We start from the raw sequence: 21,357 nt of genomic DNA on the forward strand, positions 1-21,357 counted from the left end.
AGGATAATTGGAATGTGGGACTGAAGGGGACCTCAGGAAGTCATCTACCCCATCCTACTATGAAGCACATATATTTAGATCCTTGATTGTGTGTTACCTATTCTCTGATATCTCTGTGTTTTCATATGCTGCATTCATAGCCTGCATTGTATCTTAACAGGCCACAATGAAGATTTTTCCTGTTACATAGCTGCCTTTCTGTGTATGCTATCAATTACCAGTTCTCTTAACAAGAAAAGGAATTGATCATGTTTTCTTCACCTCAGCCTATTATGGATTTGAACGCTGTTCTCATGCCCTATAAAAATTTTTGTCTTCTAAACCAGGCAAACTATTTCTTATACTTTTTCCCCAGACTGTTTTCTTAATTCTCTCATTTATATTCCACTTAATTCTTTGCAACTCATGTACTTCTTCCAGTTAAAGCCTTGTAAGCATCATTATCTCCTCTATATTACCATTGTTATCTCCTCTATATTACCATAACACAGAAAGACATTTGCTATTTTTAATACAGGGTTGCATTTGGGATTCTTACTCAGTTTGAAGTCCATTGTAGCCTTAGGTCTTCCTCTACTTCTCACCAATCCTTACTTCATCTCGTGTGGGTGTATTTTGCTTTTTACTTCTGATATCTAGGACTGCATTTCTCTCTACTGTATTCTATTACTCATATAACTTTTACCTTATATCAGGTTTGTTTATTTATTTATCTTATTCCAGCACTGCTCTGTAGAGTACCTGCAAACCCTTTAGCTCAAAACTGTATTCATTTACTTGTGCTTTCAGATCCAATTTGTTTACTGAAAATACTGGGCACTACTTTCCCAAGTAAGCATTTGTGAGCTGATGCCTATTCCTTTTTTTCAGTGATAGCTGCAGTCTGCAACTGGGGGTAGGGTTTCTACCTGCTGCACACATGCTTCATGGCAATTTAATTTAGACCACGGTTTGCCTATTTCGTTTAGCACAGCCCTGTGGGACCCTAGGAAGACTTGCATAGTCAAAATGCAACTTCAATATCAAAATAATATGGTAATGATTACTGCTCTAGTTTGCATGTAAATTAATTACTTTCTTCCTTTGTTTCAAACAGTCCTACCCAAAACTTCTGTTCTTTTGTAAATTGTAATAGTAGAGAATTTGGCAAAAATAAAACATTTCCTTGTGTCCTTGAGATGCTGTCAGAAGTCTCATGTAGTCACACCACTACACTGTGCTCTCCATACCTTCTGGTTTGATGTTTCAGGATATGGAGAGAAGGGTAGGGTAATGTTGACTGTTCTGGTTTAGTTCTAATCTTGCTTCCTCTTATTTTTCTCTGTTGGAGTCGATCTAAAATAATTAAAAATCCAGCTGATAGGACAAGAATGGCTCCTGCCATGTAGAAGCCTGCTCTGTAATCTCCAGCCATGTCCACAATCAGACCTGGAGAGAAACAAATGACAGGAATGGGATTGATGGAGAACAGGCTAATGTAAATTAGCTCAGCAGTGTGAATATATCCTCTTACAAAGGCACTGTGCTGGGCTACATACTTGTCTACATCATAAGCACATGGAACATCACCCCAGTATAGCATTTTTTAGTTTGAAACATAATTCATGTCTCGTTGTTTTTCATACGTGAATTGCTAGTGAAACCATATATTACACAGTTTGAAGCACTTTCCAACCTAAAGTGTGGCAGACAGTGCAGGTACTGGCAGAAAAAAAAAAGACAAACCATGCACAAGTGTATGTAAGCAGCTCCACTTCTGTGGTGTAGCTGTCACCAGTTGCTGTAATTTGAACCATAACTACAGCATGAGTGAGTTTAAAGAAGGAAAGGAGATTCATCTGCTGGAGAGAAAGTTAGAGAATTTGTCTGATGTGTTATGGGTTTCCAGTTCATCATTTTACAAAGAGTCACAGATGTTAACAAAAAGACCTTGGTTTTCAGGGAATTGAAGCCAACCAAAATATGTGATGCCATTGCGTATTATACTGAAAAATCTCTACAGTACAGTAGTATAGTAATAGCACTGCAGCAGTGTGTGGTATGATGGCACGTTCTTTGTGGGCTGATGAAGGTTGCTTGCTTGTGGGAAGTTTGTCCATGTTTAGGGTACTCCCTACCCCACATTCTAAACTAAGATCATCCCTATATAGGCACAGGAACCATGAACTCAAATCTTTTAGATTTTACACTCAAAGGAGGAGAGAAGAGCTTGAGAGGCACTTAGGGTTCCCAGCTCTTCCATATCTTCTTTGTAGTTTACTAAATTTACAAAAAGGGACCACACTGATTCCCAGATAATCAGTACTAGTGACCAGTCACTAAAAACTGTATTTTATTCAGATCTTTCCAACACATTTTTGATACTGTTCTGCAGTTCTGAACCTTATTCCTGGTTCCTGTATTTTCAGAAGTGAATTAAAATGTTCCAGTATTTAGTCTGACTCATTTGCAACCCATTAGCAATATCATTACCACAAAAGTCACTTGTGGTGCGTGAACAACGGTTTTTGGATGAGGACTTAGATCTGCATTGTACAAGTTACGCTGTTTTTTTTTTTTCTGTATCACTTTTTAAAGTCTCTACAGCTTGCAGTTCATCTTGCATTTTTCCAAGATGACTATATCTTGTTACCAGCCCGTAAATCCATGTGCTGTCTCATTGTCTGCTCTCTCTTCCCACTGTTCTTATGTGCTGCCTTCCCTGTTTATTATACTAGTTGGCTCAAATGCTGTCTGAAACCAGCAGGCATTTCTCTGAATATTTCCTTGAGGTTTGCATAGCCTAATGTTTCAGGCTGTTCAATTTGAACTTCTGTAGAAACCCTCCCAACAATACCAACGTTTGTGCAACATCACTAGTCTCAAATTTCAGTTTCTTCTCTGAAAGTGTGTGTCCGCTGCTTGCCCCAGAGGCACACTTTCTTAGCTAGATAGTTGGAGGCCATCAAGTGGCATTATGTGGGATTCAGGAAGCAGGACCATCATGTGAACCCTGCCTTTCATGCCTCCTTTCTTGTTGTAAAGGTATCTCTAAAATCACACAGAAGAGAGGGAGCAAGGTATTTTGGAGAGGATTTAAACTGGCTATTTGTTTTTATGTACTTCTTGGCTCAGATACCCCTAAGTTAAAAAAAGGGGGAAATTTGAGTGCAGATCCAGATCTTTTCAATTTGGATTACCATTCCCTTTTCTTCTTTTAAACTGTATTTGACAGTGAGTTGTCTTAACTTACCCGCAAGAGGAGGCCCCATAAAGCCTCCAGTGCTTCGAATTAGCATGAAAAGTCCTAGGGCACTGTCAAATTCTGGCATGCCTACAACATCTGCTAGCACTGTAATGTGAATGGCGACTGTTGTACCAAAGAAGAATCCATAGAAGCCAGTGAATATTGCCAAGGAAAGGTAATTGTTAGCCAGTGGCAGGAGCATCAGGGAAGTACTGATCAATGTAATCGCCATTGCCAGCAAATGAATGGTTTTGGTAACATGGAGGTTGGCATACCAGCCACACAGCAATCTGCCTCCAAAGTCCACCATTGCCAAAATGGATAGGAGGGATGCAGTCCATGATTCATCTATTCCCAGGCTGTAACTAAGTGGAACTAAAAATAATGGAGGAACAAAAAAACTCATAGCAGCTAATATACCAAAAATGGCATAAAGTACAAATTCTGGTCGCCTCACAAGCATCCAGTTGAAGGTTTTGTGCATGATGGGAGACTTATCTTCTTCGTCTCTCCTGCATGCACCATTGCCAGATGGTGTTTCAGTTTCACAATGGCTGGCCTCAAGGAAGCAGCTGCTTGCCAGGGGTCGCATCAATACTCCACAGACACAAATATTGAGTTGGATGCCACCTATGATCAAGAGGGCACCTTTCCATCCATATTGACTAATCAACCACTGGAAAAACGGCCCAAACATGAATGCAAAGGCACATTCTCCAGCACTGGCAATAGCATTGGCCAAAGCCCTTTTCTTGGAGAAATAGTGGCTAACAATGCTAATGGCTGGTGTCCACGAAAAGGAAATGCCAAGACCTGAAAAACACCAATAGAAATAGCACTGGTTAGATGCTATTGAGGTATTTTGTGAAGGTGGAAATTAAAGCAGTCAGTCCTTCTACATTTGCAAAGTTAAAAAGTGTTAGGAGGAAAACATTTTTGCCTAGAAGAAGCACGAGCTTAGCTAGAGGTGTAAGGTATAATACCCTTAGGTGTAAGGGTATAATTGTGACATTATATTCTGTACATTGTATAAATTCAAGTGAAAAAGCAGAACATTAAGTATATACATTATTAGATTCTCACTTAAAAAAAACCAGTTGGTTGCACAGTTTTGCCAGTGCATGAGAAACCACATGGTCATGTGGTTGAAGCTAGGCAGATCTCAGTGTCCACGCTGTCTGTGTTAAAGGTGGTACTAGGTCAGACCAGCAGGTTAAGCTGAGCTGTGTTCAGTGTAGACAGTGAGGTGGGACATGAAGGAAGCTGGTGTATTGCCTCTATTGCTCTTAATTTTCTTGCTCAACTGCTTTGAGCAAACTTAAAACCTGCTCTAACTTAGAGTTATGTTGGAGGCTCCCCAGACTCTTTGGCAGCCCAGGACTGCCAAAGGGTTCAAATTCCAGACATTTTCTCAGGCATGCAGTGCAGAACTCAGAATGGTTTATTTTATTCCCTGCTAGCTTTGCTTCCTGTTCCAGGAAAATCTGCTAGCTGTTGGACACAATTTTCTGGCCTGGTTTTGCCTGGAGTAAAGGAAAGGATTGGAATAAAATGAAAGCCTGGGACTCTGTTCAAAACATAGGATAAGCTGATAGAAAGTATGGAATTTGGGATCTCCCTGTCTTTTTACTTCAGTACCCTTTATGAAGTTTTTTTAAACCTTCACAAAGCTCTTATCTCTGAATGAAAAATAAAGCATTTAATTTTCTGCTTGCATATAATTTGCAAGTGTAAATCACTGGCATCTAAATATTTGTCTTCTTTGTTGTTGCAGATTTCCTGTACAAATTCTTATTTCCAGAGTGGGATGGGAGGGAAATCACTTTTAAAGAGCATTGTTTGTTCTGGCCGCTCATAAAGTCAAAATAGATACCAGATTTTAAAACTCTTACCACTAGCACCCTCAAATAAGTTGCTGGTGGAAGAAAACCATGAATTCATACCCTGTAGGAAGCCAGTCGTTGCATACATCCAGACCATGTTGAGTCCAAAAAATCCTAATGCCATTCCTGAAAAAGCCAGAAGTCCTCCAGTGATCACAACTGTCCGATGGGTATATTGTACACACAGTGAACTGGCAACAGGGGCTTGATCAGCAGAAAAATCAGAGAAAGAAAAATACATTAGGAACATTAATCTGATCAACATAGCCAAATAAATAAAACATTCTGACGAGGACTACCCTTATAATGCTTGACACAAACAGCCTTAGTTCTGCTGGATGGGGTAGGTCAATAAAAATTTCAAAACTGTATCCTTGCTGATAGAGAAATTAGTGAGGCACAGATTTGAAAATATATTCTGCATATGTGGACTCTTTTTAAAAGGAGAGAGCATTTTAGTGCCTTCCTTCTACTGATTTTCATGTAAGGATACAACTACCAACATGGCAGAACCTCATGGACTGTTTTAGCAGAAAGTGAAACTTCAGCCACAGAATCTATAGGTTCATCTATAAAAATCATACTATTGAGAATGTGTTATTGATATGGCTGGCATGAAAACTTTCTGGAGAAAACTAATTTTTTTTCCCTAGAATTTTGCAAAAATCAATCCTTAATAGAATTTAAAAATTTTATAAAGGACCAAAAATTAGGGTTTATTTTGTGGTAATACTTTTCACAGAAAATTGGCCGTTCATTTCTTAAATTTTTATTTAGTGGTACAGTTTCTCACAAAAGAGTGCAGGGGCTCTTCAACACAAGGGCAAAGGTGCAGGTCTGATGGCAAGCAGCTGCTTTGGTCTCTGGTCACTGTCTGGAAACACCTGAAATGTTAGGGATATTTTTGCTTAATTAAGGATAGTTTTACTGCCTGGCTGTTTTTTCCATCAGCATCGCAAGAGTCGAGGTCAAGGCTGTAGGATTTCTTTAAATGGCCATGGCCACTAGGGGGTTCCCAAGTACCAAGTAGCATGAACCAGCTCCCTACAATCTGTTAAATATCCTGGGAACTGGAGTTCATGCATAAAACGGAATTCAGTTAATGGGGACCATGCCTCTAAATTCAAATAAGTAGGAAGACAATTATTAAGAGAGAATAGCCAGCAAGGAAGGTTTCGTAGTAGTTTGTAGGGGCAGGTTGTTGTACATTAACCTGTGCTAAGATCAGAATTAAGATAATATGGTAGCTAGGAGAAATGAAATAAACCTGACAGAGTACTAGTTGCAAAATCTGCAGCATGTATCTTGTCTGACAGCAGAAAGACTGGCAGGAGTTATACAAACCTCAAATGTCTCATCAGCTTTTACAGCAAAAATCTGATAATTTTATAAGCATGTAAAAATGATACTGAAATTTAGTCATTATTTTAAGATGTAGTCCATGAGACATGATAAAGTACATACAGTTGGTGAATCATAAAATATGATGAAAAAAAGTAGACATAGGATAACATCTATGAAAGTTCTTGAAGACAAGAAAAAGATCTGCAGCTGGAGCAGAAATCTTACCAAATCTCAATTCTTAAATATCAAATAAGAAGAATAAACAGGCAGAAATTAAACATGAAGTAGCATGAGAAAGAAAGAAGCTAGCCATAGAACTGGAAATGGGTAAAAGAGCTTGACTGCAGAGTCTGAAAGGATAAGGGCAACACACAGAAAATGCACAAGTGATGGAAAGGGATGACAACAAGAGCACAAAAAGGTGTTGGGAGGTGTACATCAGTACTGAGAGAAGGTTGGTGAAGGTGATAGGGAGAATCCTTGCTGTGGTAAACTGAACAGCCTGTTGCAAGTGCAGACCTTGGAAGTGGAAGCACATGCGCTCCTTCGACACAAGAAACAGATCTGCTGTTGAAAGGATCCAAATAGGAAAAAATAATAATTCAGTGATCATCCTTCATACTGAGCCAAGTGACACTTAAGGTTTCCCAGAGACAGACATTAAGAAAGACTAAGCCAGGCTGGGAAACATGCTCAAAGAACTGGAGGCTCAGATGATCTTCATTACGAAGTCTTGTGGTCCCTATAAATGAAGCAAAGGCAGAAGAAGATGAGGACAATTATGTATTGACCTGAGACATTTATAAGCCACTATACAGAGGGGGTTTGGAATGTTTGACCACCAAGATTTATCCACTGAAAGAGGATTATTTTCAATGGATTTCAAAGGATGAGAAACAATTTCTGCCGAAAAACTACACCTGCCTTCCTTGGAGGAGGCTGGCGTCCCACCTGGCTAGGCAAATATATTTTTTTCTGGTTTATACTTGATATTATTGTGTCATATGCGCTATTCCTTCATACATTCCTATACAATGTAAATATATGCTATAACAAAACAAAACCTAACTAAAACAGGACTGTTAAGTTTTTCCCTCCTATGCTGGCTTTTTCTTCTCATGAAGTTCAAAAGCCTGAATGACACAACAGTATCACAATATATCAGTGATACATCTGTTTTGTTAACCAGATTGATAGATTACCATTTATTAATTTCTGTGGTCTGTAAAGCAGGTTTTTCAATTTTTTTTTTTCTAGTTAATTATATCTGTCACTACAAAGCAGGCATCAAGGGTAGCAGTTTATGGAACTGATAAAATCTTTTCAACTCATGACTTATTTTATTTTTTTACTTTGACTTTTTTCCTTCTGAATGAATTTTTCAAAGAAAGATCAATTGCTCTTGATGTTTGGAAGTACTGCAGTTCCATGCAATAATAATGATAGATGTGGACTGAGTAGGATGCATGTAATTACACAGTGTCTGTGCAAAGAAGTGTCTTCAGAAACAAAATCATGATAGCATTTATTATGTAAGGATATTTACCTATTGCAACCATATATCTCTATGAGAATATGCAGAGCAGACTTCACAAATTCTGTGCAGTTCAAGCCTGCACATGTTTGGAATCCTCACATATGTGAAGGATCATGCAGTTTACAGGACCCTAAGGACTCTCTAAACAACCAAGCTGAGTCAAATGCAGTACATTTCAAATTTTTCCCTCCTTCATTTGGTATGATGTGGTATTTGACCTCAGTGCCTTTGACTGGGATAGTTCACCCTATCTTCCCCTATTCCCTGCTTTCGTGGTCATGTCTTTATTGAGTTCTCTCTGCTTTTTAACTCAGTGAGTCTTCTGGTAGATCAATAACTTGGAATTATAGTAAGAGGGGTGAAGAAGACATAGAATTGGTAATACATGCAAAGAAAGGGGATCTTGGTAAAGATAAAAAGAAGTGGGAAAAAGCACGACTGAGAATCATTTTGGTAGCAGATGGCTTACCTGATGGATGGGGTCACAATCCATGTATTTTGAAGTACTTTGAAAAAGTGACAGTCACTCAGAAGTCAGTGAACTTGCACAAACTGTTCTAAGAGCTTGATTCAATAAGCTCTGTGGCTATCAGAATTACCTCTAATGAGTTTAACTCAAAACCTGTAGCAAAGCTTAATCATGAGTTTAGGTACATGATGTTTTTTCAAGTAATCAGATTCCTGTTTCTATCGAGTTTTCTTATTAATCCATTCCATATGTGAGGCAGTAAATGCCAATTTTCTGAAATTTTTCTGTATTTTCTGTAAAGACAGAAAAAGGAAGTCTAGACCTTACTTTTTTTTTAAGGTTTTTTAAAGGAAGATTTCTCGGGTAGTTAATATGAAAATAAAATGCTAGAGGAGTACCTACCTCCTAAATGAAAGACGGCAATAGTTACTGATGTGATCCAGGAAGTGGTGCTTGCAAGTTCATCGAAGTGCTGCTGGATTTCAACAAAGAGCAGACCAAAAGTCTTGAGGACAGCAACAGTGAGGCCCATCACCATGAAGGCTGACACTACCACAACCCATCCATAGCCACCATCTGGTTGATTGCTGTCTTTAGCCTGCATCTTTTCTAATTCTTAAATCTTCTCTGGTTTTTGGGTTGTTTTTCTTTTTTTTTTTTTCCTGGAGCAGTAGTGATGGTGATGAGGCTTTTTAACAGATCTGCAAATGGTAGAAGGCCCATTGTTAAAGAAAATAATTAAAATATTCTAGGAATGGCTTACACAAGTAATTATCAAGTTACAATACAACATTCATTACAGTGGTTTGACTGAAAATATTACCTGGGTAACAGAGGCCTCAAGAGACAGAAGACTGAATAAAGAAATTTTTAAAAATTTCAAGTACAGAGTTAAGAAAACAAAAGAAGCATGCAGATGTGAACAAAGGAGAGAAGACAATGGGAAAATATTCAGACATGAAGATTTTCAAAGACAGAAGAATTTTAGGGTCTTCAACATTTTAGCATTTATAAATATTACTTGTTCCTGCAACGCCAACCATTTTTGCCAAAGTGGTGCACATCTATCCTTGCAAAGATATATTCATAGGCAAGAACATCTTATTAAGCATAAAACTGAAAAGGTGTATTTCCCCTTAAAAGTTTTGTGATAAACACACAGCAATCATGTAGTGCGTGAAGGACACAGGATCTGGCTGGAGGGAGAGAAACATTCCTGCATTCTTCTGGTTTCTTCATGGGCACTAAATTCTGAGGAATATTGTACAAGATACAGAAGACCGAAAAAGACCTATCTCAGGAGGAGAATGGGAAACTTGAGACAGCTGAAGATGTACACTACTTAAAATTATCTACCCTGTGTGCACATGGGGAAAATGAGCTGCATGAGGGAATCCATACCACTTGAAATTATCTAGTACAAAGAAGCAGTCACTAGTCCTGTGATTTGGTCCCTTGAAGGTGCATGATCTCAGGAGGATCTGAATCACTGCAGCAGGGTGGGGGAAAAAAAGTCATGACAGTCCTTATAGAGATCAGAAACAAAATCATTCTACTGCCCCGTGTCTGGACTGACATGGCACTGGACACATTTGCACATCTTAAAAAATCTTAGAACAGCCACAAGAGAGGGAGAGACTGCCTTATGTTGAGGTCTGTATGAAGGAATCAGGTTTTCATTCCCACAGTTTCTGGGGTGATACTAAGCAAGTTGTTAGATATTGCTGTGCCTGTTTTCTCAGTTGTCAAATGTAGCTAATACTTCCAAAGATCATAAATTTTGTAAAGTTGGAAGCATTAATACTTGTATTAGTGCTCAGTACACAATAAGAAAATACAGAAATTATATCAAGCTGCAGATATAGCATTCTGACAATGCTGAGTTCAAGTAGCATGGTCATAATTTTGTTTGAGGCTTAAAAGAACATAAAAAGGACGCAACACTCAAGCTAAATGAGCCTGCCTAGGGACTGTGGTACTGATATTTCTGCATTCTGCATAGACATGCCTGGGCAAGGGATTATAATTTGTGCCACAAGACAGATAGAAGAAATCCTTCTGCTTACCAGGCAACACCCAGACTAAAACAGGCATGATAAAATCTGCATGACATCACCCAGCACCCTTCACTTTCATTAGGCAAACTCTCTCCCAGGAGAAGAATAAATTGGGCCTTACTGCTCACAAAACTTAAATGAACAGCATGTTTCCTTACGACAAATACATCTTTTATGTCACAGCTCAGAATTCATCCTTCAGTTCCTTTTAATGATCACAGTGTTACAAGTAACTCCAAAATGAAATTACTATTTCAGTTGCATTATTAATTAATGAGATAGTTATTTTCCAGCAGCCCTATGGATCTGAAAGCAGTGCAGCTACATACTATAGGGAATTGTTGGAATGCCTGAACAGAGTAGAAGAAAGCATAGATACTACAGTAAGGGAACATGTTTCTGACACCGTGCTTTGCTTTCTTCCTCCTTCACTTGCAAGAGAAAGTTTATTGTAAGATTATGTAATTGCAAACAACCTAAGCTGTAAAAACCTACATAGGATCTCCTTTTGCTCTTAGCTATTTAGTAATGGTAAACGGTAAGGTATTAATATCTTCACTAATCCATTTTGTCCTTGGAGCTAACCTTCTAAATAAAAAGGAGGAAAGACCTATAGGGAGACTGCTCCTTCTGTTGTGCCTGGTCATACACAAGGTCCCTCAAAAATGTAAAGCTGTGCCTGGAAGTATAAGCATTCTGTCTAGCATCCCACTGACTCTTACCTTCAAAATTTCTCATGGCAGCTGGAAGAGCAGCAAGAGCAGACAGCTCTGTTAGTAGTGTTATTATGCTCATTGCAAATTTTGCCAGGAAGAACACACATTCAAGAGTACAACCTTTATCTTTGCACCTGGATAGCTACAAAGACACTTTCTGAGGCACCGGGGCTGTTCCTCTATTCATGCTCTACAAGTTCTCCAAGCTATTTCTGCTTTGATTCATGCCAGTGATTCAAACAGCTAATCAGACAATAATAAAAATAAATTATAAAATGCTTATCTCGTTGCTTGCATTTTAGGGTGCCACATAAACTTGTGAAGACAGATACTTTTTCTACTTGGTTATCTTGTACTCCATGTTCTAATTAACTTTTTACAAAAGCTCAAATGAGTTGAATACATTTGCTGCACATTGCAAAACAACATGATGGTGGAATCAAGGAAAACTGTTGCTAGTATGAATCTTAAACTTCTTGTTTTTATGCAGCTCATACTTGACACTCCCCAGATAAGTGTATTCATTCTCTCTGAATGGAGGTTGACTGGACTCTTTGTGAGCTGGTGATACCTTACAGATAGAGGTTCCCCAAGAAAACAAAAAATGGCAAGTATTAAGTTTTTCCATACTAAGAGAAAGAAATGTGACTTGGTAATGGGTTTTTGGTTTGGGTTTCCAGTACAAATATTATACTATTGCCTTGGCTTCGGACTTAACAATAAAAAAAACAAACAAACAAAAAAAAAAAAAAAAAAAAAAAAAAAAAAAAAAAAAAAAAAAAAAACAGAGAGACAGAGAGAAAAGGAATAAAAACCAGGAAATGTTTATCATAATGAGTTTATCCATCTTGGGGAACAAGATGCTTTGGTAGATTTACCTAATTTTTCAGCATGGTTTTAAGAAACATTATATGTATTAACAGAATTTTAGGCAATTTATGCCAGTATTCCATCATGAAATTGTTGAGCAAGCATATCAAAAGCCATTGCTGTCATTTCCACAAAACCACTTAATATACATAGACAGAAAAACTTAATACACATAGACACAAAACTACTTTTACCAAAGGCTGATACCTTGAAACAGGAACTATGTAAAACTAAATACAAAATATAGTTTTAATAAATTAACAACAGATTAAATAATATAGTCTTATTTTATTGGTTGTATTAGAAGAAAGATGGGAAGAAATAAATAAATCAATTGTAATTTATGCTGAAACTCCCTCCACACATGTGACTTGGTACACAGGCAAGGAACAGGCTATGTTCATCACATTCAAATACCTTATGATTTTCATCTAACACTCAGACTGGCTGAATGCTATGAGCCACCAGTTAGAAGTAACAAAAATCAAGTCATCAAGAAAGTACCTTATTCAGATAGCCAAGGCTTTTATAGGATATGAAGTTCCTTCTTCACCTTCCAGTTGTATGTAAGTTCTTGAGTTGTGCTGCAAACCACCAGGTCATCTTTCTCATCTGAACTACCATCTGGCTAGGTAAACAAATTTGTCTCCTTCAGGATGTGGAAGAATTGGATTTTATAAGAATCCCCTCCTCCCCTCCTCAAAAGTCATTTGACTCCACCTATACTCAGAAAAAACAAAGTTCTGTCCTGACTAGAGATCAGAGAACCAAAATCAGGAATGGGTGGAGGAAACTTACAAGAGGAATGCAGATTTTGTTTTATTTATATGCACAATATTTACACTAGCCTTGGACTGCTGTCCATATTTTCTACTGAACTCAACTATTGGACCAACCAGAAAGTTCAGATGTGTCAGCTGACTTCAAAATCTCCTGTGTTCTGAGGCATTTACTGCAAATGTTTACTCAGATTTGAAATTCATTTGTGGCTTCCCTATGCTTGAGCTGTTGGGCAGATGTTGGCTACAGTGAGCATCACATAGCCTGCAGCAACTACAGAAGTTACAGGAAATTTGAATGTGCTCTCCTGAGCATGATACATGCATATTTGAACCTTTCACCACACCAGAGCAGTCCTTTTCTTGTGTGATTTAAGAGCCCACAGTTAAATACCGCTGGTCCTTGTAAAACTTTTCTCTCCCAGCTCTCACTGCTAGTTTATTGGAACTTATTCCTTTTCCTACCAATTCACCTTGCACTAAGGTTGTGGTGGCTATACTGCTATTGTAATTGTTGGGGGGCAGGGTGGGCTGTTGCAGTAACTTGTTGCATTTTGTAGTATTTTTATTTATATGTTTGTATACTTACTTCATGACTTGATCAGTAATCTGTGTAGTTTGTGTGTGCTAAGGGAAGTATAAATATGCAGTTGACCTGCATAACTAAGAAACAGATATATTTCATATTTTTGGCATATTTGAATGGGAAGTCAGCAAGTTTGTGACGTGACATCTGGGAAAATTCTCTAGAGCTATGTTTTAGGGCTGGAGAAGACAAAATCATGGCAAAGGAAAATTATGGGGTAGTTTTTGAAGTGGAATTACTGTGCAGTTCTTGATAGAAAAGTTGCCGCTACTCCTACTTCACCTTCTTGCTACCACATGGGCTTTCATGCAGTGAACTAGACTGGTGAACTGACCCTGCCGGTCACTACACTGGGGCAGTTTTCTAGTTTGGAGAAATTAATTGTGTGCTTTTACAATGCAGAAGCCAGAAAAAAAGTAGCCAGGCATGAAACTTGACAGATGAGCCTGCTTAATCCGGAGGAGAAAATCACATGGCAGTTCTATACAATCGGTGTATTCACATGCCCTATGAGCCCGCCACATTCTGACCCATGATGTTGCCAGGCACAGGGGTGTGACTGATTGGCCTGTAGTTCCACTGTTGTTCCTTATTGCTTCGCTCAAAACAGTAGTTAGCTTCCCCTTTGCCAGTCATTGACAGCTCCACCAGCTTCACCGCTACTTACTTCTCAAATGCGACATTGTGGCCTCAGCCACTTCCTCTGCCCATTCCCTCAGAACCCACGGCTCACCCAGTAAGCCTCCTGGTGTATCTGCCTGACTTCCTCATTGTTGGGATGCTTGGAATAGGCCCTTGAATATTATATTACAGTCATGGGAACTGAAGTCTATAGAAAAAATAATGAAATCTGGAATATTTCACTGGTCAGTCCATCAGATTATTTTTAACATTATATTCACTAATATTACTGGGGATTATGTGCAAAGGAATATTGTCATGGACTGTCATGACTCTGTCTTAAAACCAAAATGATCTTAGTAGGACTACACTGAATGTTCATTTTCTACAGTCCTTCCTACTAAATACATTTAGTCTTTACTCATACAATTTAGTTTGGGTTATCCAGAACTACTATTATGCATTAATACCATAGTAGATTTTGCTCATCAGGCTAAAATATTTTCACAATTTTCTGTCAACATACAGAAATTTTATGCTATACTTGTGGACAGTACATTTCCTTAATCATCTAATGGTTTTCTCCACTAGTTAAATCTACAAATAAAATTTAAGTATTTCTTATTTCTACTTAAAAAGTAAGAAAAAAATTGTAGACTTCACTTCTATTAAACTGCTTACTTTATTTCTTGTTCAACATTTAAGAAATGTTACAAAACATTAGGAGAACTTACAAAACTCAGGAGAACTTTCATGTTTCCATTCATAACACTGGAGGAAAAAAGTTTACTCCAGGTGGCAAGAAGAGTCACTTCTCCTCAGATCTAGTTTGTCAGTTCCGCTTTCACTAATTCCAAGGGTTAGGTTCCACTTTAAGTGTTTGAGTAAGCACAAAATGCTTTCACAGGTAGACTGCTCCATGAAATATTTGGTGAAGACTGAAATGAGAATCTCCCTGGAACATTTGTATTTCAATAACAGTGATTCATGATTATGAAGAGATTATGCTTAAATTCTGTCCAGTCAAGTCATAAAGAAATATTTAACCATTCAGGAGTTAGTGTCTTGGCTTTTATTACTAGGGTCATAGAATGAAATCAGCAATGGTTGAAACAGGCTTGATATATACATATTTCTAAAATGCCTCTTTCTCTAAATTCTCAAAACTGAAAGAAGTGATTGTCTTCTCTGCTGCTGTAAATAATTTCAGCTCCACTGATTTCAAAATTACTTCACTTCTTTCACCACCAGAGAATTTCTTCATTGATTTCTCAATGGGAACAGGGCTGTCTTTGAAGAAGACACAACATATCCATCTATTGCCTCTTTATTGTTATTATTGCAGTATATATAAAATGTAGGAAACAAGTCTCTGAAATGAAGTTCTTATTTAAATAAACTGCACAAATGTAGAAAGCCAGCCTGGCATAAATACACACAGATCCTGGCAAAGTCTCCTTGTAGTCAGCTGTGCTCTGATGGAAAGGCAGAAACCATGCCTCTTGCATTCATCAGTCTTTCATGGTCATCATGCTTGTCCCTCTGCTTGGAATTACCTGCTCTTATCACATACATCCTCTTTTTTTTTCCCCTGACCAAAGCCTTCTGACAGCATTAATAAACAGATAGTAAGCCAAGATAAAACACTACCAGGTCATATGATCCATCAGCTAAGAGAATATTGATTGAAATGACTGAATCAAAATGACTGTGTTTGATTTGTGGTATTAAGTGATTACTAATGTAATAGAGATAGCCTGAACATAAGTAGTCTGAGGACTGTGTGCAGGACAGATAGCATATGAAAAGACTGGAAAATTGTTATGTAAGAAATAAACAGGCTGACATCACTGCCAAAATAGCTGACATGGGATGATAAATGAATCTGGGTAACATATGTGGATGAGTGCAGAGGTACTTAAGGTTTTGAAGGAAAAAAAAGAATTTAATCTTGATATGATTAGAGAAGAAGAACCAGGGTGGTGATTCAGTTGCATAAAATTAGGATGACCAAGGAGGTGTGTTTTGTGGAGACAGAATAGCTGGCAGTGATAGCTGGCAGATATCAGAGAGGCTGAAGAGCAGAAAGAGGTAGCAAATAAGCAAGTGAGTGATTAGGGTTTGTCAGAAACTGTCAGACTGTAAAAAGTGAGCTATTTAACAAATAAAAGAAATATAAGTGGCTTGGTTTTGGACTGGATTCTGGTTATCCGATTACCAGTTTAACGAATTCTTATTAGTTTAAGATTGACTGAAGCTTTACAGGCTGGGAGCAAATGAAGAAAAAGCCTTCTGTCCTGAAATTACAGTCAGGTGTGCTAATTGCTCCCTTCCCCAGGGAAACATCAATCCCTGGCCTCCCTTTATAACAAAGGGAATGCTCAGCCTGCATGGAATGGAGAGCAGAGTTATCTACAGGGAAGATGGTGACATAGAGCCTGATTTGGCTGCAAGTGGAGGGTATATTTATCTGAACAAAGGTTGTTTATTTTGTTTTTCATCAAGCAATAATCAGTTCCTTTTCTCTGTGTAATTCTTGGTTGTCATTATAGCTTCCATTACAAAATTATAGGATAAGAAGAAGAGGGGGCACAGGAAATGAGTACTGCTAAACAGGGAAGAGGGAAATGCACTGCTTAAGCTTACCAAAACAAAATGTTTAAGTACAGTGCTGATGCAAACAGGAGTCTCTCTATGCCTTATCAATCTAGCATCTGTGTGTGGCTTCTTCTACTTCCTGTTTTGAAAAGAGTGACCAGGATTTAATCATTCTGCTTTAATTATAGCATGAAGGTGAAAATGCCCAATTCTTGTGTATGTCTGGAGTCAATAAGGCATTTTCTGTCTTTGTACCTTAGGGGAGAGATGGATGTGTTTGGCTAAATTAGCCCTAAATGTCCTCTAGTTGATGTCTGGGAAGCTGAGAGGACAGACATTAAGGCATTAGACTTCCTGTGCTATTTTCTTAAACTAGCCTGTGACACACTGTGCAATCCATGGCAAGGTGCTGTATTGTGGAGTTATGATAAAGTGAGGAAATAAAGTCCAAGAAGAAGAAGTGCCAGTTTCCTTGACAGCATGAAGTGTGCCTGTATAGGAGAGTTTTCAGAATGAACAGCAGCTTGTATTGAACTGAATACAAGGCTACACAAGGCTGTCCTGTATTTCCAGAAGGATGGATTCTTGCACTTTCAATTCTCTTGAAAATATTCTTCCTAGTTTCATTTTTAAGACTAGGATGGCAATAGATAATGAAGAAGAATGTGTGTTGACTCAGAGCAAAACTGAATGCTTACAAAATTTGCAAGGCAAACATTTGCAGTACACAGAATAAGAAGCAGGCCACAATTAAGAGACAGCAACTGGACTGTTGGTAATAGTGCCCAAAAAACCTACCTAGAAGACAGGGCAGAAAATTAATTTAATATGAGCTTCTTGTTACAACACTGTGGTTACAGGAGTGAGGTAACTGCTGGCTATATGGTTGAAGAGATGAAAGATCTGTGCCTAAGGGAGGAGTAAAGATCTAGCTCCATTGCAGCAGCAAGGCTCAGTGATCCAACACCACCTTCTGTGCAGGGAAGAAAGATTTTTCCAAGCCTGCATGTGTCACTAAGGAAAGGCTGACATAACAGGCCCTGGAAACTCAGAATGTAAAATCTGATTCTTCTTCCTCACAGAGTTTCCTGCCGAGTCCAAATTTCACTGAAAGCTGGTCTGTCAGAGAAGCTGTGGGACACTAAGTGAATGGCTGCAATATGCTGCAGTGACAGAACCAGATTCCCAAGACAGCTGGACAGAACTGTCACTTCAAAGCTGTGGCAACAAGTTTATGTTGAAGCAAATAAACATCTCTGCCTCCCTGCAGAGTAACAATGATCTTACCTTTGTATGTGTCACTGGTGTAGGTGCTGCAATGCTACTTCTTTTGGTTTAGCAATGCAGGTAAGTTACTAGAAAATTTGAAATCATCAGAATGGTTAGCAGGAAGATGAAAGGGCTGGAAAATCACCAGTTTATAAAACTTAAGCTTGAAGATGATTGTAAGATGTATTAACACCTACACTAGACTAGACATCTTGTAACAAAGGGATTTTCAATTTATTGGTCAATGATATAAGAAGATTCAATGGATAGAAAATGAAAGCTAAGAAATTAATACCACTGGTAAGTCATATTTTAATAAGAAAAGTGACAATGGGAACAACTTAGCTATTATTTCATCACTATTTATTTTTAGTCAAAACTGAATGTTCTTCTGAAGACAGTGTTCTAGTTCTCTTGCCCGAAGTAGCTGATGGTGGTCTTAGTGTATAAAACATTCATATATGTACTTTTCTGTTAAGCAAGAATGCTAACCTGCTATGACTTAACTTACTTTTGCTACTACTAGAAAACAAATCCAACCCATAATCCTTATCGATAAGGAATTATCTTTTTACTTTTTCTGCTTAAAACAAGGTTTACAAGTATAATTAATGCTCATGGGATTACTGAACATGGGATTTTCCTCTTTTGTGAGCTGACAAAATGAACCAGCTTGGGTTGCAAGATACTAGGTTAAACACCTGCCTTCTTGACATAAAATCAAACTGAATTTATGCTGAATAATTTGATTGGAAATCACATCCAATTATCTTAAATTGGTCATTCCAGACTAACAGAGCAATAAAGGGCACTGTGTTTGTTGACATATTTGACCTAGATATTGCAGTCATGTCAAAACACGTAAGCACTATAATTCCAGCCTAATTCAAACCGCACATTGCCCTCCCAAATACTATACTCAGAACAGAAGATAAAAGGGCTGTTGGTCTTTCAAACATACAAAGTCTTTCTGATCTAAAGCAGAAAATTACTTCTGAATTTTGAATTGACAGAATTTTTTAAATTGTTTTGATCTATAAGAATATGTCTGTCACCAAAATTAGTATGGTCAAGACTTTTTCTTAAAAGGGGGTGGTTTAATGTTCAAATATTGCCCAAAAAATAAAAGGAAAATAATTAGGAAAACAATAACATTTTTCTACAATTCCAATCCTCATGTACACCTAGAGCCAAAAGAAAGAGCTACACATCAACAAATGATGTGTAGCTCCTACTTCTCAAACTGTACACTTCAGATCAAAAATGTAGGCATAGTAAAATTGATACGAATTAAAATACGTTGCTGGAGAGCTACTGGCCCTGCATAAAGCTGCTTAGGTGAGTCTTTCGGGAGTGGTGGCCCCCCAGTTTTTGAACATTGATGATATTATCCATTAAATCAAAATAAGATATGAAAGCCTGTATTTGATTCCTTGATTGTCTTCTTTATATAATTTCAAGCCCGACACAAGAATTTCAAAGGAGAAATAGAGACCTACACTCAATAGCAGGCCCATCTTTCTTTAAAACCATATTTTCTTAAGTATATTAATAATACTACCTTAACATCATACAGGTTATTAATATGACGTTGTCAAAGGGCAGTTTCCATTCAAGGAAATATTGGGGGGGGGTCACATTTGATTTTTTTGTTTCATTTTGTTATTTGTGTTGCAGGCCTTTTACTGGACTAATTCTGCACTGGTATTTTTAAGAAAAAAATATATTGGAATTTTTCGTAATAGTTTCTAATGTAACATCTACTTTTGAGAAACTAACCTGTAGATATGTTTGTCTGCTTGTGAAGAAAGAGATAACATAGGTAAGTGAGAGAAAAGCAGAAAGGAAGTAAAACTGAACAGAATAAATCAAGCCTCTCTGCCTAGAACTATGTTACTGGGTCGTAGCTTAATCAGGTGTTGAAAATCATAAATTGTCATCAGTAATCTTGTCTGTACTGAGGATGCAGTGAAGCAAATCAGGAAACTCGCTAAGCCTGATTATGGAAATTTCCTAAGGAACCTGGGGTGTGCAGAGAGCGTAGTCATCACCTGTTGTAGTGTGTTTTGTTTAAATTCATGTCTGGCCCTTGTTCTACTCCTTAATCCCCTCCTCTCCCGAGCTGCCAATCTTCCCAAGGTCTTCCCTAACCCCCTCCATTCCAAGTTGTCAGTCCTCGCCTTCCCTACCCCTTTCTCCAGAAGGTTCCTTGTCAATCCTCCCTATCCCTACCCCTTCTTCCAGAGTGTTCCCTGTCTATTTTGTTATACTCGACACCCTGTTTGTTACTTTGTGTTATTCCCCTCCCCTGTTTTCCCTGATAGGTTTGTAAACTATTTGTCCCACCTTAGACTCCTCCCTTACCACATCCTCATTGGTTCACTTTCCTAGACCACACCTCCTAAGTTACTGTATAAAATTTTTGTTCACACCCCCCCCCCCCCCCCCCCCCCGAGTCTTGGGGCTCCATCTTGTCCATCTGATAAATACAGTCTGGTACTCCAAGACCTGTGTTGTCTTCATCTGTCCCTGTGCTGAACCTGCCAATAAATGGGATTGCAGAACTCGCAGGGGGACAGTTGCTCCCCTGGCCCGCCACCACCCAGCATGCCACACTCAGCGCATGCTGCAACAATCACCTTTCAGTCCACCATTTTTTTCAGACTTTGTAATTCCAAAGAGTATTACAAATCCTATTAGTTTTCATTTGCCAGCAAGGGCAGGGTAGAAAGCAGCAGTGTTCTGTGTTTATCTGCACCACTGGATTTACTGAAACTGCCATTTCTCTAGATCATTACATATTTTGTTTCCAGATTGCATCACATAGCAAAAAATAAGTATCTTTTAGGATATCTTCAAAAATGATGAAGAGCACTGGAAAGCAGTATGATAAACATAGGGAAAATGACCACAAACAGGTCTGTGCCATCATTCAAAGACTGTGTGAGAGCAGGCAGAAGTGTTCTCCCCCAAGAAGAACTGTGTGGAGTGCTGTATGAGTGATGGTATTTTGTCATTGCTCAGGCCCCATCCTCATGGGTGCTCTCCTTGGCATGAGTTCACTGGAAGCCACTATTCACTAGTATCTCCTGGCACAATTGCTCTGCACCCAGCCTACCTGAGCTCCAGTCTGGGCACTACTACAGCTTTGAAATTCTGAAGATGTAATGCAGTGGAGGGGGAAACCCTGCAAGAACCACTAGTGCTGTTACTTCATGTTTTTTAGGGCTAGGGTTAGAGTTAGGGTTAGGGTTGTGGCACTTTGCTGCTCCCCTATGTGGCACTACTCTTACTTCTGTGAACTTTCCTTTCTGTTTTAACAAAAACAAAACCAACCAACCAAACAAAACAACTAAAAGAAGCAGGAAACCAGGGAAAGCCTTGCAAACCTTTGCGAGCGAG

General features: G+C 38.4%; 1 protein-coding gene across 1 annotated transcript in view; it reads right to left on the reverse strand.

The window, feature by feature from the left end:
• Positions 1-21,357, reverse strand: part of LOC128821424 (monocarboxylate transporter 13-like) — a 23,265-nt gene continuing 1,908 nt past the window's right edge. Inside the window, exons 2-6 of the mRNA XM_054002455.1 lie at positions 12,607-12,730; positions 8,862-9,160; positions 5,170-5,313; positions 3,233-4,039; positions 1-1,428 (exon numbers count right to left, since the gene is read on the reverse strand). Coding sequence (XP_053858430.1) covers positions 1,202-1,428; positions 3,233-4,039; positions 5,170-5,313; positions 8,862-9,063 — 1,380 coding nt within the window. The 5' untranslated portion in view covers positions 9,064-9,160; positions 12,607-12,730 and the 3' untranslated portion in view covers positions 1-1,201. The remainder of the gene's footprint in view (positions 1,429-3,232; positions 4,040-5,169; positions 5,314-8,861; positions 9,161-12,606; positions 12,731-21,357) is intronic.

The sequence above is a fragment of the Vidua macroura genome, chromosome Z (assembly GCF_024509145.1).
Source record: "Vidua macroura isolate BioBank_ID:100142 chromosome Z, ASM2450914v1, whole genome shotgun sequence".
Lineage (NCBI taxonomy): Eukaryota > Metazoa > Chordata > Aves > Passeriformes > Viduidae > Vidua > Vidua macroura.